At 51.8% G+C, this 22,076-nt stretch overlaps 2 protein-coding genes across 2 annotated transcripts in view; one reads left to right on the forward strand and one right to left on the reverse strand.

The window, feature by feature from the left end:
• Window positions 1-4,554, forward strand: part of Fsip1 (fibrous sheath interacting protein 1) — an 82,585-nt gene extending 78,031 nt beyond the window's left edge. Inside the window, exons 11-12 of the mRNA XM_090318630.1 lie at window positions 1,961-2,459; window positions 4,393-4,554. Of these exons, the coding sequence (XP_090174756.1) occupies window positions 1,961-2,459; window positions 4,393-4,439 (546 nt within the window). The 3' untranslated portion in view covers window positions 4,440-4,554. The remainder of the gene's footprint in view (window positions 1-1,960; window positions 2,460-4,392) is intronic.
• A 1,904-nt stretch (window positions 4,555-6,458) lies between these two features.
• On the reverse strand, window positions 6,459-19,699 carry Thbs1 (thrombospondin 1). The gene is made up of 22 exons (XM_090318629.1): window positions 19,621-19,699; window positions 19,326-19,430; window positions 18,688-19,247; window positions 17,962-18,037; window positions 17,482-17,684; window positions 17,283-17,405; window positions 16,243-16,336; window positions 15,304-15,477; window positions 14,694-14,870; window positions 14,337-14,510; window positions 14,017-14,144; window positions 13,757-13,909; window positions 13,227-13,445; window positions 12,933-13,040; window positions 12,300-12,459; window positions 12,069-12,187; window positions 10,811-11,045; window positions 10,380-10,607; window positions 9,962-10,233; window positions 9,517-9,614; window positions 9,271-9,410; window positions 6,459-8,562 (listed from the first exon to the last, which is right to left on the reverse strand). The coding sequence occupies exons 2-22, from the start codon at window positions 19,390-19,392 to the stop codon at window positions 8,555-8,557; spliced, it is 3,516 nt and encodes a 1,171-aa protein (XP_090174755.1). The 5' UTR covers window positions 19,393-19,430; window positions 19,621-19,699; the 3' UTR covers window positions 6,459-8,554.
• Between the last annotated feature and the right edge of the window lie 2,377 nt (window positions 19,700-22,076).

The raw sequence follows: 22,076 nt of genomic DNA on the forward strand, positions 1-22,076 counted from the left end.
CCAGGTAGGATTTGAGTCAGGCAGAAAACTTGTGCACTCCTTCTCCTTCAGCTATGTAGAAGTGTGGATAGGAGGATTGCTGGCAGGCCAGCCTAGACAAAAACCCAGAGGGCTGCGACAGAGCACCTACTCTCACAGTGCAAGCTGTGAGTCCAGAAGACAGCGCCACCACTACCAAACAATATGGTGAGAACTTGCATAGAATTTGCAGGTAATTTAACTGCTATTTCTTGACATACGTACGAAGTCTATGTTGACTCACCTGAAATTGTGAATTCCAAGTAATCACCAAGAAAAAAACCCGCCAACCCAATTTCAATTTATTATTTTCAAACTCAACAGTAGCACATGTCTCCATGTTTTAGCATAGGTAAGTGAAATATAATTTTGAAAACACAACACAAAACTTACTTCAGTGCTGTTTTTATCGGCTGCATTAAGCCATTATATGGTAATGGATACTTAACTATACTGGGTCCAATGACAGCTTTTTGAAGATAGTATCTTTTATATGCAGAATATTTAGTTATTTCTTACTGTGTAGTTTCCAAGCAGCGTGTTACAAGCAATGATTAAGCTTTCTTGGAGAATTTCAGGTGATCACCCGTCACATAGATCAAGGAGGATGCTGGGATGGGAGTTGGCTCAGTGGTAGAATGCCTACCTAGCATGCGTGAAACCCTGGGCTTGATTCCTCAGAAACAGAAAATGCCAGAAGTGACACTGTGGTTCAAGTGGTAGGGTGCTAGCCTTGAGCACAGAGACACTCAGGACTTCAGGCCTCACGACTGGCAAAACCAACCAAACAAACAAACAAACAAATAGGGAGATGCTATGCTGTTAGAGGAGGAGAAATCACTGTTGCTATCTTTCCATCTATTTAACACTCCTGGTGTTGGAGGGTGTTACAACTCAAGTTGCCTGCCATTAGGGAAGATTCTTTTAGAACCTGGCTTTATGTTCTCATTTGACTCATTCTTGTCTGTCTTCAGAATATCACTTGAGCTGGGGGCTGGGGGCTGGCGGCTCACTCCTGTAATCCTAGCCACTCTGGAGGCTGAGATCAGAGGATTGCAGCTCGAAGTCAGCCCGGGCATGAAGCTCCATGGGACTTATCTCCAATTAACCACTTAAAAACCAGAAGTGGCGCTGTGGCTCAAGTGGGAAAGTGCTAGCCTTGAAGACAAAAGAGCCTTGGGGACAGTGCTCAGGCCCTGATCAGGTTCAGCTCCACAAACAACAACCACCCCCATCCCCCCACAAAATATCACTGGAAAGAACTCATGACTTAAAATCCTTAAGGTCTTGGCTGAAACATTCAGCTCTGATGGCATTTACCAGCAGAGGTGAATGTGTGGAGCAAGTGCCTCTCCCAGTGCCCTGCTCCTGGGATGCCCCTGGCCTTGGTCTGGAGCCGGAGCCCCCAAGCAGCTGCTCCTGCCAGGATGCCCACCCCCCCCCGCCCTTCCTCCTCGGTCTCAGCAGCGTTGTCTGATGGAAGCTTGGACAGACGTGGAGTTACAGGCTGGGGTGGTGGCGAGGCTCACATTGGGAGGTGCGTAGAGACCGTCGCTTCTGGAAAAGCCCTTCTCCCAGGATTTTAATTTTAAGTCAGAGGTGCTTTTCTTCAGTTTCCGTTTCACTTCAAGTTACTTTTACGTGGGAAGAAGGTGTTAGCAAGGTGTTTCTCCAGTGGCACTGTGCCCCAACTCCAGGTGCAAGTGTGCACCAGTGACAGTCACATTGTTCTCCAGGGATTCCTGACTGAACATCTTCCCTGCACTCACCAGCACTGTCATGAACGGCTTTCCTGCTTGCGTGCATTGTCCTTAGTTTACACAGAAGGTCATTGTAATTACATATAAGCCTTCTCCAAGTAATTATGTTACTGGAAGCTTACTGAAAATAAGCGTGTTTACTCAGCCAATTGACGATGAAAACTTTTGGGTTGTTTCATCAGTTAGATTCCACACCGCTTCTCTCTGAGCAACAGTTAAAGTGTCTCCTGGATGAGTGCACGTGGATACGACAAGCCATCACCGGGCCTCCTCCTGAAAGAGAAGACACAGTCATGGAGGACGTCCCACCCGAGGCCTCCCGGCCCATCCTCCCTAAGCTTTTAAAAGGCTCGGGTGCAGCGGGCCCCCACACAGAGGGAGAAGATGCAGACGTGTGTGAGATTGCTCGCTGTGCAGCCAGCAAGGGCTACTATCTGGATAAAGCCCTGGACGGGTGCGTGTCAGAGGCTCTGGCCTGCGAAGCAGAGGATATAACCTGTCTCCCACTTTCCAAGAATGAGTTTAGTGATAACACACCAGACTATTTTATGTCCAAGACTCTTGGCATTGGGAGACTGAAAAGGCCTTCCTTCTTGGATGACCCACTGTATGATGTCCCTGTGAGGCTTTTTTCAGAGGACCAACACCTGGAGTTCAGCCCTACAGAGAAAGCAACAGCAGGTAAGGCCTGGTGACAGTGTTGGAGGAGTAATTCTTGGGATTGTCACAGTATGAAGAAGTTATGGTTTCAAGTGCACCAGGACAGGAAGGTGTAAGGCATGAAAGTCGCAGAGTCACAGGCAGAAGGATTAGGAGCAGTGCAAACACACGACCATGTGTTCTTATAAGATCGAGGTTGAGATTTTCTACCATGAAGTACAGTTTATTTTTCTTAGCATGCATTCGTTACACAGGGGGCATTCCCACCTGTGTTTACAGTGTGTGCCTCACCCACACCCCTCGATTCTCCTTTTCTCTCCTATCTAAAACTCGTTCAGCAGGTTTTGTTGTTCTGTTTTTATACATGCGAACGGTCTTCCAAATTATTCACCTTTGGGCTCTCTTTTCCCCTTTCTTGCCCTTTCCCTTTTCCTCCATAGCCCCACAGATTTATGTATGTACATGCCCACTCCCAAAGTTCTGGTCCATTCCATGTGGCCATGCTCTGCTCAGTGACTCACAGTCACATTTTAACAAAGCTAGTGCTATTCTTACATATTCATGAATGCTTCTTCATTTTTTTAAATCTTCATCTGACTATCCCAACACATCCACTTTGTCTTGTTGAATCCTGATACTATTTTTCTTAATTTTGATCCAGTCTACTGGAAAAGTCTTTAAAATCGAATTGCTTATATTTACCTTACCAGAATTATTTTTTTCCCCTCAGAATTTCTGTTTTCTAAATTCTTCTTTCATGTCCTGTATTATCTTCCTTATTTCGTTCGGCTCCTTCTTTGAGTGTTCTTGGAATTTATTCAGGCATTTGTTCTTGTCCTCTTTCAATTTAGTATCATTTTTAAAAATTGTTTGACGTTTCATCCATCTCATTTTTATTAGTGTTCATTTCTGTAGAGTTGTGTTCGTTACTGTTGCCTCCTCTGAATTGCTTGTGTTTCTGCATTTGGATTTGAGCATTGGAGGCCCAGTTGTTGGTTGGAAGTTTTAGTCACCTAGCACATCAGTGTTCAGTGCAGTGTCTGGGCTGAGATACACTGTCTTACCACTGGCCTGGCCGAGTGGAGGACAAGCTGTCTCCTGTAGGAGGGTCACCTGTCCACTTCTGTGTGGCTTTGTATTGCTTCCCTCTTTGGAGAGACAAATGCCAATCAACTCTTGCCTCACCTAAATAAAACATGTACTTCAGTTCTACTCCCTTCCCAGAAACTTAGTAGAAGGTAAAGTACTAATTTTGATATGCATAGCTATCTTTCAAAACTTAGCATGTTGAGCCAGGAGTGTGGCCTAGTGGTGGAGTGCTTGCCCAGCATGTACAAAGACCAGGGTTCGATTCCTTAGTACCACATACATAGAAAAAAGCCGGAAATGGTGCTGTGGACAAGGACAGTGCTCAGGCCGAGAACAAGGTCCAGGACTGGCAAAAACAAAAACAAAACCTCAGCATGTTTTCTCTGAGCTGAAAGCTCCACGAAGACATTAGCTCTTATCTATAAACTTTATGTGCAGCTTGTGATGACTGTTTAATGAATATTAAAGAATGTACTTGTTATTATTACACTCTAGTCTTAAAGTATGTGACCCCCAGATTTTTAGCTTTTGTTGTTGTTGCTATTGTGATCTCACTTTTTCTGGGACTGGCCTGAATTGAGATTCTCCTTTTCGTGCTTACCATCTAGCGTGGATGACAAACTCATGACACAGACCCAGCTTTTTTGTTGTTGGGGATGAGGCCTTGGGTACTTTATTCCTGACTGGTCTTCGCTGTCCTCCCAGTCTCAATCTCCAGAGTAGCTAGGATTGTAGGCACAAGTCACCATGCCTAGCTTTTATGCTATAATGTGTGAAAGGATTTAATGCTTAGTAGGCTGAATTATTTGTCTTAATAATGTGCACATTTCTGATTACATTTTAACTTTGGTTATTTTATATGCAGATGAACAGCAGACTAAACATGTGGTGGAAGAATGTGAAGACTCTTAAAGACTCACTAGGTGTGCTCTCAAGAAAGTTGGAAGTTCCATTGTTTTTCTGAACTGTTTGAGTTCAGTGAATACGTTGTAGAGACCATTCTTCAAATATGAGTTTAACATTTGAATTCTCTTCATTTATTTTATTTCTTTGATATTTTTGATACTTGAATAGGGAGTGTGGCTCAAATGGTAGAGTACTGAGCCTTGTATGAAAAAGCCAATGAAAGTGTGAGGCCCTGAGTTCAAGTTCCAGTAGTGGCACAAAAAAAAACAGAAAAAAAAACCCCCAAACCTAATGGCTCCATCTTTATTGAAAATTCTCCTAGGATCTAGTTTACTCACTTTCAGTCTGTCAGTCCTGAGACACACGACAATGAACTTCCTTAGGAGGAAAAAGGTTTTAAATTGTGATGACATAACCTTGTTAACAAGCCAGTTCATCAGCTAACTTGAAGGCCACTTGGAACACACTGTCTCCTTTGGTGTATTCTCTCACTTTCTCTGCTCTGTGTAAAAATTCATCAGAATTCTCTCCCTGGAACTCCCATGTTGTACTATTCTAAGAGTAATGGTGTCTTATTTCAGACAATTCCACAACTGGTACAGATACTTTCTAGTTCTTAAGTCTTTACTTTGGGCCTGCAAAATGAGCTGGCAATTTCCATTCATAGGTGATCATGCCCAGACAGAAGTGTCTAGAACAAGAAAGAAAAAAGGTCAGCGAGGGAGGAAGATTCTTCTTGTGTTTAACCGGCCTCAAAGCCAGACCTTTGTCAAAAATTGAAAACAAAACCAAAATGCCAACAGGTCTCCAAGTCACCGTGCAAAACTACTTTCACAGGTTTCGTTTTAGTTAAAACTGGATATGAGTTGTCCAGTATTTTGCATTCACGATTAGTTGATCTGAAACTCAACGATTCAGACGTTATAACCCTCTAGCTTTCTCTTCAATTAATTGCACATCCACATTTATGCATGCCTTCCAAATTTCCCATTTTTCTCATATCATCTGCTTTTGACCAGAGGTAGAGTCGGTTACCACCTTTGCAAAGGTGATTCTTCTCCTGTACATGCTGTCTACCTAAGCTGCTCTGCAGAATGCAGTTGAGTTGTCCTGCCAGAGCCATCATGGATGGGTCAGAAGAGGACCCAGAGTTACATGTCAAACTGGACAGTGGTGGCTGATGCCTGTCATTCCCGCTGTGGTGGAGGAGGCAGAGATGAGGAGGGTCCTAGTTTGAGGCCAGCTGAGACAGAAAGTCCATGACTTTCGGTGGGGGAGGCTTGAACTCTGGGCCTGGGCGCTGTCCCTGAGCTCTTCAGCTCAAGGCTACTGCCCTACCCCTAGAGCCACAGCCCCACTTCTGTTTTTCTAGTGGTTAATTGGAGATAAGGGTCTCACGTTCTTTAGTGCCTGGGCTGGCTTTGAACCGTGATCTTTAGGTCTCAGCCTCCTGAATGAGGAGCTAGGATGACAGGCGTGAGCCCCCGCACCCCGTTATATTCTTTTGTGACTCAGAACTTAAGATGTCCTTTTTCTTTTCTACGTGTTAGCTACGGTAGATTATTCTACAAATCTGACGAATGTCTATTGTAAGCCTAGGATTTTTATTATTATAATAATGGTCCTGGGATTTGAACTGAGGGCCTAGGCGCTGTCTTGAGCTTATTTGCTCAAGGCTAGCACTGTACCATTTGAGCCACAACTCCACAACTTCTGGCTTTTTGGTAGTTAATTGGAGATAAGAGTCTCATATACGTTTCTGCCTGGGCTGGCTTTGAACCACAATCCTCAGGCCTTAGCTTCCTGAGTAGCTAGCATTACAGGAGTAAGCCATCAATACCCAGGCTCTAAGACTAGTTTTGAACAAGTTAAGTCTTTCTAAATCATATTGGAATTGTGACTGTTACATGTTATGTTACTGTAATTTTATTTTGTGTGTGTTCTATTGATCTAAGAATAATATTAAATCATATCTCTTAAGGCCAGCAGAGAACAAAATAGACATGGCTACAGGAAGTATAAATATAAATTCCCATATGATTTATTATTGTTCCTTGTACATAAGAAACAGTAATATACAAGTTACACTGCTTTAGAATGTAAAATGGATAAAAATGTGTACAAAAAAGCACATTTCTAGAAAATGGTATCAACAAATAGTAAAAACCAGGGAGTAAAAAGCAAAAAAAAAAATAACAAAACACACAAAAAAGGAGAAAACCCAACGATTCTTCAATTCAGTGTGCAAACATATAAAAATAGAAATACTAACTATACAGGCAGTATTTCCTGATAAATTATTTAAATAGCATATCTACACAATCTGAGATCTATTCCAATAGCAATGAGAAAATAATTTATAAAAGTCAAGCAATAGTGTACAAGATGATAGAAAGAGGAAAAAAAATCTTTCAGAAACTGTATTTAACATTTCAATGCTTTTTCCTGGGAATATTATTCTGCACAGAAATTTTCATACTATGTACAATATTGCCTTTTTGAGTTACTACAGTAGCTTTCAGTCTATTTAAAGACACTTAAACTCTTTCTACTTGATCCAGAAAATCTTTACTCAGTCACACAACAAATGAGGTAATATTTGTATGTAAGTTTCACCTTTGTTTTCTTTTCTCTTTTGGAAAAATGAACTAAAACAAAACAAAACAACAACAACAACAAAAAACAACAGGTGTATATGCATTTCTTCTTCCTGGAACTACGAGTGAGGGATGGGCAAAACCTGACTAAGATGTCACGGCTTTGTTAGCCGCCGGGAGCTCTTGCAGACAACCAGCGAGCTCCACTGGCAAAGACAAAACGGGATAAAATGGGGTCACTCTCAGCCCGAGGGGAGGCTGGTTTTCCAGGCGGTGGCATTGAAAAGATTTGCTGATCCCACCCAGGTACCAGTTCATACACACTTCCTATATGAAATCTAATTCCAGGTAGAACAGAGTTAATAAATAATCTGTATGTACAATCTTACAGTCATAAAGACTGTCATAAAGACTCATAACCAAGGCAATATGGACAGTCCTTACACTTCTTCCTGTTCCATGACATACTTCAGACAGTTAGATCCTCCAGGATAGGGGGAAAATAAATATTTTATACTGTTAAAGTGTTTGTTAAAAATCAAGAAAAAAAATCCCCCAAGAAACAAAACACACTATAGTCCAGAAGAGAATCAGAAACTCTAGGATAACAGAAGAAAAAGAAAAGGAATGTTTTAGTTAGGTTGATGATAACTTTGTGCCTTTCTAACCATAGAAACATGAGCACGCTGCCCCTCTTGGAGGTGGCTGAGCCCACTGAGATGGAATGGGTTTTCCTACTTTCCTGCTACATCTGCAAGGTATATATGCAATAGAATCCATAATTCACTGTGACCAGGCACTGAACAGCACCCAGCTCTGCATTGGTCTTCTGATAACAATAATCATCTGACTCCAATAGGCAATGGGTACAGATGGGGACTTGGGAGGAAGGTCTGAAGCCAGTCTTTCCCTCCCTCCCTCCCTCCCTTGTTTCTCTCTATGAGCCTCTTTGCATGGGATAGTCAGCTAACACTAGTCAGCATCATAATATCCAGTCTTTCGGTCTCCCCCGAATGACTCAGTACCGAACAAGTAACAGGTCCTCCATGTTCTCTTCCTATCATCCTCCCCTTAGTGCTCTGGCCCTGCCCACTGTTCCCGAGGGGAGATGTCAAGATCAGGGGCTAGTCTGTTTGCTAATTCTGATGAGGCCTTGCTTCTGAGGAGCCTGGACACGCCTGGGTCCTCTGCTCAGAGCTGGCCTCTCGGGAACACGCAGCTCAGTGACACGGGCAGAGTGGAGAAGGCATCTTTCCGATGGAAAGAGGAGAGATGCTTTTGTTTGCACAAAAGCAAGCCAAAGTAATTATGTTCCTGGAAGAGGCCTTCTCATTCACCAGAGGCTGAAGGCCCAGTCTCTGTGTTTGCATTTTCTTGAGGCAGGCTCTGTGCGTTGGAGTCCACATGGATGCAAGCAGAGAAGGGAGGTGAGGAGACACGAGCCTGGGGGAGTCTGCAGGTCCCTGCTTCTAGAAGGTGCAATGCCAGCCTTGGGTGTGATCAGGACTGATCAGCGCATGACAATTAGGAATCTGTTAAACAAATAGGAAAAAACACACAAGTGAACACTAAGTAAGGAGGGCACAATCTTAATATCAACTAACAAAAACCCACGATTTTTCTTCTGTTGTTGTTTCTGCTGCTTGGGGATAGAATCCAGGGAAGTGCAGACCTTGGCTACATCACCAGCCTGTCTGCTCTGCTCTTCTAGGAACACATTTAAGATTGCCCAGACATAGTAACAATCTCTTTTTATTTTTCTGCTGGTCTTGGGACTTGAACTCAGGGCCTGGGCTCTATCCCTGAACTGCTTGCTTTGTGCTCTACCACTTGAGCCAAAACTTCACTTCCAGCTTTTTGGAGGTTAACTGGAGATAGCATCTCATAAACTTTCCTGTCCAGACTGGCTTCAAACCGTAATTTTCAGATCCTAGCCTACTGAATAGCTAGGACGATAAGCCTGAGCAAGAAAAGCATTATCATGGCCTAAATTGTGCACCTGCTTGTCTTTCATCTTTGCATTAGGTCTGAAGAATACACCGGTTGCTAAGCAAGTTCAGTGGGCTGATAAGGACTCAGGATTTCTTTAGCCACAATTCATAGCCATTATTTCCTTTCCAGTATTGTGTCCTCCAATGCAAAGTGCAGATATCTCTAAAGGAGTCTTCCAGTCAGTCATGGCTGCAGTTGTCGTCTTTCATATTAGTAGTGTGACTTAGCGCTGTTATACGTGTTCCTACCTCTACATTCGTATTTGAGGTCGGAGAAGAACACCATTTCTTGAGAGAAGACAAAGAGTCCTAGCCTGCCGCCAGCATAGGTTTTGTCGTAGATGGGGCCGGAGTCAGCCATGATCTTCTTCCCCTCGTACATTACCACTCTGTAGCAAAAAGAAAACATGCCTTGAGTGACCTTGTTCCTTTTGGGTCTCATCGTTTTGCCCCTTGGTGAGACATGGACGTGGGATGTAACCACTCTGGCCTTACCTAATGAAGCCTGTCTTTGGCCGGTGGCTGAGCCGCCATCTGTAGGCCGTGAAGTCTTTCCAGCCGATGTGACGAGGGTCATGCCACAGGGTGCGTACCTGAGGGAAAAGAAGAAGGGTGAACGCGTCCCCTCAGGAGACGATGCGCACACCAGGCCCTGCAAACTAACCAGCAGACCTGGATGGTTTTTCCCCTAAGGCTCCTCCTGTGTGTAGTGTGCCATTTAATGACTGTACAGCAGAAAACAAAGGGAAAGGAAGGCTTTTGTCGGAAGAGGCTGAAAGGGCCTTGGATTTTGAAGGGAGCTGGGTCACAGTGAGCTCCCCTTTACGAAGCTCAGCTTCAGGCTGCAGCTGGGGATGCTGGGAGTTTCATAACTAAGACTCGTCAGAGGCTAGTGTCCCCGCTTGTCCGTCACACCTGTGCCCGGCCCGGCCCTTCTTACCTGGCCAGGGGTGTTTCCTGTGTGCCACAGGGCATTCCGCAGGTGCTCGCCTGGGCCCGTGGTGGAGTTGACGACTTTCACGGACAGGCCTGAGTAACCTTGGGCCCTGGTGGGGTTGGTGTCCCAGTAGGACTGGGTGACCTGCTTCCACATCACCACGTAGAACCGGCTGCTGGACTGGTAGCCAAACACAAACCCGGCGTAGTCGTCGTCCCTCTCGGTGTTGATGAAGAACGTGCCACTGAAGTCCACGGCGTTGAACTCATCGTAACCTGGAAGACAAGGCCAGAGCCCCGTTAGAAACTGCAGCCTTTAGGCACTTCTCCATTCTGCCCACAGAGGCGGATTCAACAGCAGTCCAGGGACTGGCTCATTCACCACAGGTCTTCGCCACCGGATCAAAGCACTCACGACTCACCTACAGCGAGGCCGGGATCACAGTTGACAGTCTGGACGAGCTCTTTGCCCTGATGGCGTACCACCCAGTTAGGGTCATTTTGGGATGTCCCTTTGGGATCAAGGGGAATCATTTGGAATCGGCGGAAGTCAGTCTCACTGATGTCAACATTCTCTGGACAGATGTCATCAATGTCTGGTACATTGTCATGGTCAAAGTCATCTTTGCATGCATCGCCCCGACCGTTACCTAAGATCAGAAAGGTGAGACTTGAGTGGAACTCTGAAATGCCATCGTGTCCGAGGTCGGTGCCCACTGCCTTATCACAGTTGACCTTCAGTCACTTTGTCCCCTGGGAGATATTCCCTTTATTTTGGTTTCTTCCCTCCGAAGGTCATGTGTCCCAACCTCCCAAAGACCTTTTGCTTTCAGGAGCGGCTGCAGGGACTGACCGTCAGAGTCCTTCTGGTCGGGATTGGGCACCAGCCTGCAGTTGTCCCTGTCATCTGGAATGCCGTCATTGTCGTCGTCATGGTCACAGGCATCCCCCTTGCCGTCCTTGTCGTGGTCGGCCTGGTTGGCATTGGGCACATAGGGACAGTTGTCCAGATTGTTCTGGTGCCCGTCTTCATCAATGTCCTGGTTGTTGTCACAGGTGTCCCCAATGAGGTCTGAGTCTGAGTCCAGCTGGAAGACAGAGGGAGACAGAGTAAATCAGGGGTGGAGCGGCTCGTGTAAAGGGTGGCGTAGGCACACCACCAGGGAAGCTCCCAGCCCCATGGGGGTCTCTGGGCTCCCGAAGAGAGCCGCCAGTGTTGACCAGCACAACTGTGAGGGCCTGTTTGATGTGAAAAGTGTAAGGAGACGTTGGTATTTCCATCTAATGTAGTGCTTAATTATTCAGCATGCATGGGGTGCTTAGAGAATGCATATCTATAGACCGGATTTTTGTTTTCTTGCTGGTATTTGTGCTCTCTGTAAGACGTGTGTATACTGTGTGTAGTTTTATTTACAGGATGGTTGAATTTTGTTGCAAGATTGATTATAATCTGAGGAATCCCAGAGTCATCTAGTGAGATTAAATGATACTGAAAAATTTGTGGTAAGACTCAGACCCAAAATAGATGAGGTCATATGATCCTCAAGGTCGACAAAGCTTTCCCCAGACCTGATGCACGTTTTAAGAGCAGGTAGAGGCAGGGAGAAACTGGATTTCTCATGTGATATTTGTCTGATGCATTCCTTGGCATGGTGAAGGTTAGTCTGTCAGTAATGCTAGACATTTTTTGAGAATGACAGAGAAATGAGCTTTAGAATGTGCACTTGGAATTCTTTTTTGCTGGGTGATTTCTTAGTGGCTAGATTGAACACTAGCCACGAAAATGGGTATTTTGCTTCTGGATCATCCATCTTAGTCCTACACATGGTTAATATGATTGCAGTGACTACAGATCTTTGCTTTGTGAGATTTATCTCAACAATGGTAGGTCATACTGAGTCAAGTAGGCTTTCTTGGAGAGGACAGGATCTATGAGATGCTGCAGATACAGAGTACATTTTGAGCCCAGTACATGCTCACACAGTCCCTGGTATGGGGACATGGGTGCCTCGGTCACTGGGGAGTTTGGACTCCACTCCTAGACCAGTTGTCGTAAAGGCCAGCCAGGATATTCCAGCAGCTGACCTGAGAGTGTGGAAGGAATCACCCACCTGGTCTGGGTTGTGCTCCAGGGGGCAGTTGTCACACTGGTCCCCAACCCCATCCATGTCTGTGTCCCTCTGGTCCACATTGTACACGTACTGGCAGTTGTCGCGTTCATTGAAGATGCCTGCAGAGAACAGGGCATGTGAGAGCTGGCCTCGTGAGCAGGAGAGCTCCGGCAGACCGCACAGTCACGTGTTCCAGGCCCTCGGTGCCTGCGGAGCCTGGGAGCTCCTTACCATCTCCGTCGATGTCAGCGGCACAGGCGTCCCCCTCCCCGTTGTTGTCGGTGTCCGCCTGATCTGGGTTGTGGTTGTAGGGGCAGTTGTCGCAGCGGTCTCCCACGTCGTCTCTGTCGTAGTCGTACTGGGCAGGGTTGTAATGGAATGGACAGTTGTCCTGCAGGGAAGAGAGATGGAGACCCTGCACTGCTTGTCTTTGACACCGGCTGCCATGTCCAACCACATGCACAGTGTGTCCAGCACGAACCGCTTTCTACCTGGCTGACACTTTATGTTAAATGACAGAAAGTGGATGGCTGTTGGCTATGAATCGGTGAGGTATAAAATGTCATTTTATCATCCCAGGGTCATTGGAACATACTTGTTATTTCTCTCTCACAAGGGGAGGAAAAGACTGAAAGGAAAAAGCTTTTAAAAATTCTCGGCAACATCTGTGTCCTAGAGCTGCCATTCTCCCGGTCTCAGCCCCTGCAGTGGCTGGAATTATGCAGGTGTTAGGCAAGGTAGCTGTCTGGCAGAGAGAAACCCTCCCTCCCGGGTGTCAGTAGGGTCTATTGTTTGCTAAGCCCCCACAGTGCTGTTGCTGAAATGCCGGGCTATGAGGGCAGAGGTGGGGTGCTGGGTCTTTACCCTGTCGTCTGGAATCTTATCGTTGTCGTCATCGTCGTCACAGGCGTCGCCTATCCCGTCCTTGTCGTAGTCCTCCTGCCCTGAGTTGGGAAGGTTGGGGCAATTGTCCTGGGGAAGAAAAGCCACACGTGACAGCTGTTAGGCCTGCAGTGACACGGGGACAGACTCCGCAAGCCAAATGATGGGCGACTGCTGAGAACTGGCGCCGGTTGCCTTCTGGAGATGCCACCTCTCAGGAACATGCCCTGGCATATTCTCAGGACCGGGTGACGGGTGGCTTGGGAGTACGCCTACCTTTTTGCAGTGGTAGGTGGCATTGGCCACGCACACCAGGTCCTCGTTGGGCCAGCCATCAAGGTCCGTGTCCTCGCCACAGATGATGCCGTTGCCGGCATAGCCCGGCCTGCACTCGCAGCGGTACATGGGGTCGCTGTAGTGGCCCAGGTAGTTGCAGTTGGCGTTCTTGTTGCAGTCGTGTGTCCCGTCTTTGCAGGGGTTGCGGGGAGTGCACACCTGTGGGTACAACGTGCTGCTGTTGGCACGCAGCCCATGGATGTCCCCAGACACCAGGAGAACCAGAGGGCTGCACTGCTCCATCTCTAGGTAGCTGAGGACCCGTGTGAAACGGCACTATCAGGCTGGGCATGGAAGGTGGCGACTGCCCGGCGCCTGGCCACTCACGGCTCCTTCAGATGCTTCTCGGGCTACGCCGTGCATGTGCACCCTGCCTTGCTCTGTGAAGGGGTGGCCGCTGCCTCCCTAGCTGCTTGCTTTCTCGCTCACGGACGGCTCTCTCTGGTGCCTGCTAGCTGAGTCTGCTTTACCTGTTTGTTGGCCATGGCGTGCTCGATGCCCCTGCCGAAGGGCTGAGAGCCTGTGAAGCGTGGCGGGCAGGGCAGGCAGTTGTAGCCGGGGTCTGTGTTCTTACACCTGTGCTCTCCGTTGTGGGTAAAGCAGGCGTCGGGCACTTCTTGGCACTAGGGAGGAAGCAAGAGTGTGCTCAGTGCTCAGCGAGCGTTGCAGCGTGGAGGCGCCCAGGGCCTGCTCGCCCCCCTTCCATCTCCAGGTCACAGCCCTCCCTCACCTCGTCCACGTCGCTGCACTGGATGCCGTTTCCGCTGTAGCCAGCAGGGCAGGCACCGCATTTCCAGCTGCCATCAGGATAACTGGTGCACTTGGCCCCGGCAAAGCAAGGGTTGGACAGGCATCCATCTGAGGAAGGTGGGAGACAGTGAGGGACTGGTCCCGGCTGCCAGCTCTGCCAGGCTGGGCTGAGATGGTGCTGCCTACCTGCGTTCACAGGCATCCCACCACTGGGGATCTAGACACACACACACACACACACACACACGCACCCCACCTGCATCACTCAGTGAAATCAAGTGTCAGGGCCACGTGACTCACCAATTGGACAGTCCTGCTTATTGCAGACTTGGTTTTCTGTCACATCACCAATGCAGTCCTTGCCACCAAACTGGGGTGTGGGGTTGTTGCAGAGCCGGCTGCGTTTCTGCACCCCTCCTCCACACGTGACGGAGCAGATGTCCCACGGCGACCAGGGGCCCCAGCCTCCATTGACTGCAGGAAAATTAATGCCATGCAAAAATTCAGGAGGACTCCCCCGAGGGGTTTGAAAGCTCCGCTACCCTGACATGTGGCGCGGCGTGTCTGAGATGACTTTCTGTGTCCCACTCGAGGAGGCCGAGCAGGCAGGGCCTCTCCTCCGTCCCTCTCCCACCGCCCTGCCAGGCTCTCACTCACTGGGACAGGCCTCCTTCCTGCACGCTGTGGTCTCCCGAGCGTCGCCCACACATGGCTTCCCGTTCATCTGGGGGCTGGGGGAGTTGCAGAGACGGATCCTCGTGATGACGCCTTCACCACACGTCACGGAGCAAGATGACCAGGGGGACCAGTGGCTCCAGCCACCATCCTGTTTGACTAACACATAAAGCTGGTGGTCACCAAGGGTGCGGGTGTGGCCGGAGACACACAGAAGCCCTCCCCAGAAGCTTCTGGAAACACCCTCAACCTGCTCCACAGAGCCGAGCCCCGCGTGCGTGGACACGGGCTCACGGCCAGTCCACATGCCAGCACCAGCAGAAGACGACCTGCAGGTTCCACATAAGCCACCTCCTGTGCTCACTGCTTTCGTGGCACGATCTATAAAACGCTTAATTAAAATCTCACCAAGAACTACCCGCACAAAAGCACACTACACAGAAGAGGGGCGGTGGGGGACACTGCGTTCAAGGGTGCAGGCTGAGGGGTAGAGCCGGGATTCCGACGCAGAGGTTCCAGAACCCGCACGCTCAGTCCTTACTCCCCCCTGCCCCCCCCCCGCCCTCCTCCTGGCAGCAGCCACAGCGCTTACATCGCTTGTCACACTCCTGGATGTGGCAGGTTCGTGTCTGCACAGAGGAGCCCTCACAGCGGTTGTTGAGGCTGTCGCAGGAGCGGCCACGCTGCTGAATCCCATTGCCGCAGGTCGCCGAGCAAGAGGTCCACTCAGACCAAGGAGACCAGCCGTCATCTGCAGAGTCGCTGGCTGCGGGGAGACAGGAGGGTCACCGGAGGCCCCGTCAGGCCTGCACTTGCCAGAGCATGGAAAACTGACATCCCTTTTACCTTTATTGAAGTAGACTAACAAGTGAACACTGTTGGATGAAGATGCTTTGCATATACTAATAAACATGATGTGGCTATTAGCCAAGGTGATTGTCATATCCAACACCTCATAGGCGTGCGTGTGTGTGTGTGCATGCGTGTGCTATTGTCTGTTGTAACAGATCACTTTTATGACTTGTGCCTACTACACTGAATATTGTCTCAGTGTAAGACCTAGGGCTGGGGCACCGCGTGACAAGGCAATGCCCAGTTTCTGTCAGTCCCCCGACACTCAGTGATGCTACAGTCTTCCTCTCTGATTACCACACAGGCAGAACCTCCAGGTCCCAAGTCAGGTCCAGTGCTCACACTGTAAACCTTCCAACTCCTTCTGCTGGGCAGATTCTCTTCCCTTTGCACTGTCACAATCTAGTTCTAAAAGCTGTCAACTTAGGCCTATTTCTGCTACAGACTCACCCCTTATCTGCAAAGTACAATAGCCTAAGCACAGGCCATCAACAGTGTTATGGATACCACATTCTAGATGGATAATTAACATTTGTGGATAATGTGCTTTTTTTTTGACTAAAGCAAGAAATGGAATGAAGACACATGCTGGGGATGGGGTGGGAGCCGTGCTGTGCCTACATGTCCAGGGTGTGTGAAACCAAGTCACTGAAGCATAGGTACGTGTTTAGGCACTTACGCCAGCAGCGCGGGCAGCATTCTCCATCAGGAACCGTGGCGTTGGAGCAGGGAATGATGGGGCAGGATACTTTCTTGCAGATGGTAACCGAATTCTGCGAGGCGAGAGAGGGAGGAGGAAGTGGCTAGGTGGGCATACTGCAGACACAAGCTTACGAATGACAGGCACGTTTCCATCACAAGCCACAGGATAGCCAGTGTGTGTAGGAGCTCTGGTGACAGCACTCCCTTCTCCTAGAGCCCCTGCCAGGCACTCGGCATGTTCTTAAGAGCACGGAGAAGAAGTTATGCAAGAAGAACCAGTCTACATCAGGAACCAGACTCACAGGAAACAGCTAGAACCTCCACCTTTTTACAGTTTAGAGGGGCATTTTTCTCTCCTCTTAGAATCGCCTTTAGACTACACTGGGGAATGACGGGAATTTAATGAAGTTGCTGCCCTTCTTTGTAACCCGTGGTTTGCAGCAAAGCTTTTCTTTGTCTGATTAGCCAGATAATACCCAACTCGGCTCACAGGTGTGGCGGGAGCCCCACCCCCTGGCACTGTCACCTGAGCTAGGTGGACAGTGACACCCTAGCCATCTGAACAGTCAGCGCTGTGTTAGAAGAGCCACCGTGCCAGGGCTGAATAGAAAGCGGGGGTGGGGAAACAAAAGGCATGTTCTGAGCAGGTCTGATTTACCTGACATTCAACACTTGGTCTTTGAACTAAGGCGAGTCAATTATTCAGATGTCTAAGTAGATTTGTTCTCTTAAGATACTTAGCTGGGGGCGGGGGAGGGGGGAAATTAAGCCTTTAATAAACGTGAGAGTTTAAAGAAGAGTTTGTAAATGTCCTAATTACACATCCAAGAAAAAGAAAAGCACTGTGGTGGCAGCCTGTGGCACATCGAGCGTGGTGTGGCTACTTTCACCTCTCCGCTGCAGATCTGGCTTTATGTCATGGTGGATAAGGATGGGACTGAACAGATGTCGTCTGCCAGCCTCTGCTGTCTCTGGTTGGTGTTCAAGCATTACTGTGTGTGTGAGGTGGCCTCTCACCTGGCAGTGGCACTCGGTACAGCCATCCACGGTCCACTCCTCGTTATTCCTGTACTGGACGCCATTGTGCTTACAGAACTGGGGCCTTCTCAGCTCATTGGCCAACTCTTTGTTCTCCTCCGTCTAAAAGGCGAGCGTGCTGGTCAGTGGTCCGCCTGGCCGGGGCCGTCAGTGGGGGCGGGCGGGCGGGGCCACTGACCACTTTGCGGATGCTGTCCTGCAGCGTGGTCACGATGGAGCGCAGGCCGCGGAGCTCCAGGACCATGCCGGACAGCTCCTCACACGAGAGGCCGCAGACGGCCTGCAGCGCCTTCGTCTTGTGGCCCACGAAGTCGGTGCGGATGGCGGGGCTGGACCCGTTCACCACGTTGTTGTCCAGGGTCAGCAGGACACTGGCAGCTGCTGGGCAGTGAACAGGAGAGGGGACGGGGGACGTCAAACCCCCGATCCCTCCAGCTGGTCGGCCAGCCGCCCCTCCAGTTCTGGGTTATAAAAGACATTTCTCGTGTGGTAAAGGATGTGTGTGTGTGTGTGTGTGTGTGTGTGTGTGTGTAACTCTGAAGTCACTCCTGTCTGCCCCTTAACCATGCTACCTGCGGTCAAGGTCAAGTCCGCTTACATTCCTCATCGCTCTATTGGTAGAATCCTCCCAGGGACTAAACACGACCAGGGTACTCACAGCTGGAGCAGCCTTTGTTCCTGAGGACATCTTCTGGGGTGGTTCCGAAGACAAACCTCACGTTCTGCAGCACCCCCTGTGGGCAGAGGATGGGCACGGCTTGTAAAATGGAGTGTGTGTGTGTGTGTGTGTGTGTGTGTGTGTGTGTGAAAACTGTGTGCTGGAGAAAGCACACAGCAAATGTCCCAGAAGCTGTAAACTGCACCATTTAAAAGATCCCTTTACAACCAAAACAGCCCACCAACATCAAGTGCCAAACAGCTTCAAAACTCTTCTATCTCCTGCCAAGCCTTTCGTATTCTACCAAGACCTCCCTTCTCAAAGGCCTGCCTGGGCGCACAGGAAGCGGAACGGACGCTAAGTGTGAAGAATACGATATTCCCCGGTGGAGAAGGGCTGGATGTGGGAGTTCAAAGCCACGGCTACGGATGAGGCAAGGAGGAGCTAAGGTAGCAGATTAGTGGCCGTGTTAACCTTCACCCCGGCCAGTCATCAGACTGGTACTGACGACTGACTCTACCCAAAGCACCCTTGCCTGCTCATACGAGAGCCAGTGGACCAGGCTCGGAATAAATCACAGTTTTCTCAAGAGCACTAACAGGCGGCTGGAGTAAAATCGTTCCTCATGGACGGACCATGCTTATCAGAAACGCAGATTCTCAGGCCCCCCCCACCGGGGGGGCATCACCAGCCTGGGTGCTGGGCAGGCCAGCCGGAGCCCCTCACCTGGAAGTTGTCGTCGACGTCTCCCTTGGCCACGCGGAGCCTGGCCACGCTGGCCAGGTCGCGGGTGAAGATGCTCTGGATGGGGGCGTCCAGCTCCACGCTCTCCATCTTCTCGCAGTCGATGTAGAGCTGGGCCCTGTCCTCCTGCACGAACAGGGTGATGCTCTTCCACTGGCCGGTGGCCAGGAAGGCCTCGTCCACCGACACCAGCTGCTGCCTGCCCTGGGCGCGCAGGCTCAGGTCCAGCGTGCCGGCCCTGCCGTTGGAGACCACGCTGAACACCTGGCCGGCGCCGTCCTTGCGCTCGATGGCCAGCAGCGTGCCGCGGGTCTTCTTCATCTGCCGCAGCGAGGCCAGCAGGAGGAACCCCTTCTCGGCGCGCACGGCGTCCACCAGGTCCTGGAACTTGTCGTCGGGCACGGCGGGGATCAGGTTGGCGTTCTCGATGCGGAACGCCGGGCTGGACGGGTCGGGACCCTTGACCAGCCGCCGCCCGGAGCCCCTGCGGGCGGCCCCCGCCAGCTCCAGGACGTCGAACACGCCGCCGTCGGCCCCGGACTCTGGCGGGCGGAGGGGAGGGCGTCAGGACCGGGGAGGAGGGCGCGGGGGCACCGGGCTCCCTCCGCCCCGCCGCTCACCTGGAATGCGGTTGGCGGCGCACAGGGGCGCCAGGAGCAGGAGGCAGAGTCTCCAGGCCGGGCCCATGGCGGGAGCGCGGAGCCGGGACGCGGAGCGAGGGAGGTCTGGAGGGAGGCGCGGGGTTGGGGGCTGGGCCCGGCTCGGGGCCCCGGCCCCCCTCCCCGGCCGCGGGACTCGTCCCCCCGCCCGCCCCCCGAGGCCGACCCCGCACGGGAAGCCAGGGCCCGCGGCCGGCACAGGTGGTGCCCAGGAAGGTCCGCGGGAGAGCCGGGCCGGGCAGGCGGGGAGGCTTACCGTGAGCCGGGGATCGGTGTCTGCTCGGGGATCGGGGATCGGGAGGCCGGCGCGGCGGGGCCGGGAGAGCGCGCTGGCCGGCGGGCTGCGGCGGTGCTGGCGGAGCGCGGAGCCGCGCGGCTTTAAAGGAGGCGCTGGCATTCCTGGGGAGCCCCGCAGCCAATGGGCGGCGAGCGGGCAGGAAGCGGGCGGGGCGCCCCCCGCCCCCCCGGCGGCGGCTTTCCAGCTGGAGGGGAGGCGGGGCCCGGGAGCTCCGCGGGGCCCGCGCACGCGCCCCCCGCCCCCCGCCTCCCCCAGCGCCCCCCCGCCCCCCGCCTCCCCCAGCGCCCCCGCCTCCCCCAAAGCCCCCCCGCCCCCCCCCCGCCTCCCCCAGCGCTCTCCCGCCCCCCGCCTCCCCCAGCGCCCCCGCCCCCTCGCCTCCCCCAGCGTCCCCCCGCCTCCCCCAGCGCCCCCGGCCCGGGCGCCCCCCTCCCCGCCCAGCGCCTCGCGCGCAGCCTGGACCCCGCGCTGGCAGGGGGAGCGCCTGGGGTGACGGGAGGCTGGGCTCTCTACCCTCGAGGCTCGTCCTGGTGGCCGGGCCGCGCCCGGGACACCTGCCGGGCTGCCTCGCTCCCGCCGGCCGGCGCTGGGGGGCGCCGCGCGTATTCGGATCCCGGCCGCGCCCGCCCCGCGGCCGGACCAGACGCCCGGCTCCCGGGACCCGGGGAGCCGCAAATCACCCTCGGCCCCGGGCTGGACGCCCTGCCCCCCTCCCGACCCGCGTCGGCTGTGGGATCTCGGTGGGCGTCGGCTCCCGTCCCGGGACGCACTCGGAGCCGCGCTCTCCCCACGATCAGCGCGCCCTCCGGGAAACCACTCCGGAGGGGCCCCGCGCCGCCCCGCGCCCGCTCCCGTCCGGGCCCCGAGGGACTTGAAGCTTGGCGGTGCCCTTCCAGCGGGACGGCGGCCCGCGCGGAGCACCCGGGCTGGGGCGGCGGGGGGAGGCTGTCGGGGGCCTGGGCGGGGCGGGGGCTCCCGCAGGGCCCCATCCTCCCCGACACAGTGGAGACGCGGGGCAAGGGTCGGTGTTCCAGTGCTCTCCACGTTGTGCAGGCCGGACGGAGCCTTCGTGTGTTTGGAAAAATACGTATATATATTTATATTACAACCGTCAGCCGACAGACGGGGAGGTGGGGAGGATCGTGACGCGGCGCGCCCGGTTGCCGGAGCCCCATGGCACGTGCCAGGAGCTGTACTAGGAAGCACGTTATTCTTGAGCACATCCTGGGTTGGTTTATTACAGATGGAGAGTCCATAATATCTTAAAGTGTGCACAGTGGGTTTTTAGGAAGACATTTTTTAATTTGCATGTTTAATTTCAGTACAAAGTGCAGGCAGAAAAACGAATGTGCCATAATCAGAAAGGTTGGTGTATCTTACATAGCAAACTCTCAGCCCTGCAAACTCTTCCTCCTGCCACTCTCTGACCGCCTCTCTCAAGACTCCAACCAATGTAGTTTAGTTTTGCCTATGTTTAAACTCAGACTTTGGAGCCAGCAAGAGCTGGGATTCCCACACCAGGCATAGCTGGGATGACCCCTCATCCTCATCCTCTCCTCATGGTGAGATCCTGAAGAACCCAGCCAGAAGGCTGTCCCTCTTCCTAATTCAAGAGAACGAGTGCACAGGCAGGAAAACCCGCGTGTGGCCGTGGTGGCCCTGATGACGCAGAGCCCGGCTGGAGGACACCTCCTGGTGCTTCTGGCCGCCCCTCCTGTTTCCTCCTTCACACAACCTCCCTCCGCAGCTCTTCCGCTTCCTCCCCTATTTCCTTCTCTCGCTCTACTTCCCCTCCTTTTCCTTCTCTCCCTTTCCCCCACCTTATTCATCTTTTCTACTTTTTCCTCGGTAATATGTGTGGAGAACTTAGCTCATTTAATCCAGGCTTCTCCCTGTTACCAGCACTCTAACAGCTCCCTGCACCCATCTCTGTTCTAAAGCCTCTAGTGTGGGCCCAGCTCCACCCTTCCCTGCCTCCCCGCTTCCCCGGCTCTGTCTCTACCCGCGTCTGTGGTCTGGAGCCCCTGGTCCTGTAAAGTGACAGGCCAGGCCAGGGTAGGCAGGATTTCCACCCTGTGCTTAGGTGGCTCACACAATGCCAAGTGTAGTGGTTCATCCCTGTACTCATGGTGCTGGGAGGCCAAAACAGGAGGACAGCCAGTTCGAGGCCAGCCTGGGCTACAGAGTCAGATCCTTGTCTCAAAAGAGACAGGCCAGACAACACGCCATGCTGTCAGGACCACTGTGTCAGCATGTTGAGAAGCTCCTTCCATTAAAATCTGAGCGGGTATCGCGCCTTCAGTGTGAGAGCGGGGAGTTAGCTTATGCTGCTCACGTCTTTTAGGAGTCTGGAAGTCTTGGGTGATTATGTACACCCCGTGGCCAGTCAGATCTCCTCTCCTATCCAGCACATTTCC

This window comes from Megascapheus bottae, chromosome 25 (genome assembly GCF_031878675.1).
Source record: "Megascapheus bottae isolate mThoBot1 chromosome 25, mThoBot2.hap1, whole genome shotgun sequence".
Classification (NCBI taxonomy): domain Eukaryota; kingdom Metazoa; phylum Chordata; class Mammalia; order Rodentia; family Geomyidae; genus Megascapheus; species Megascapheus bottae.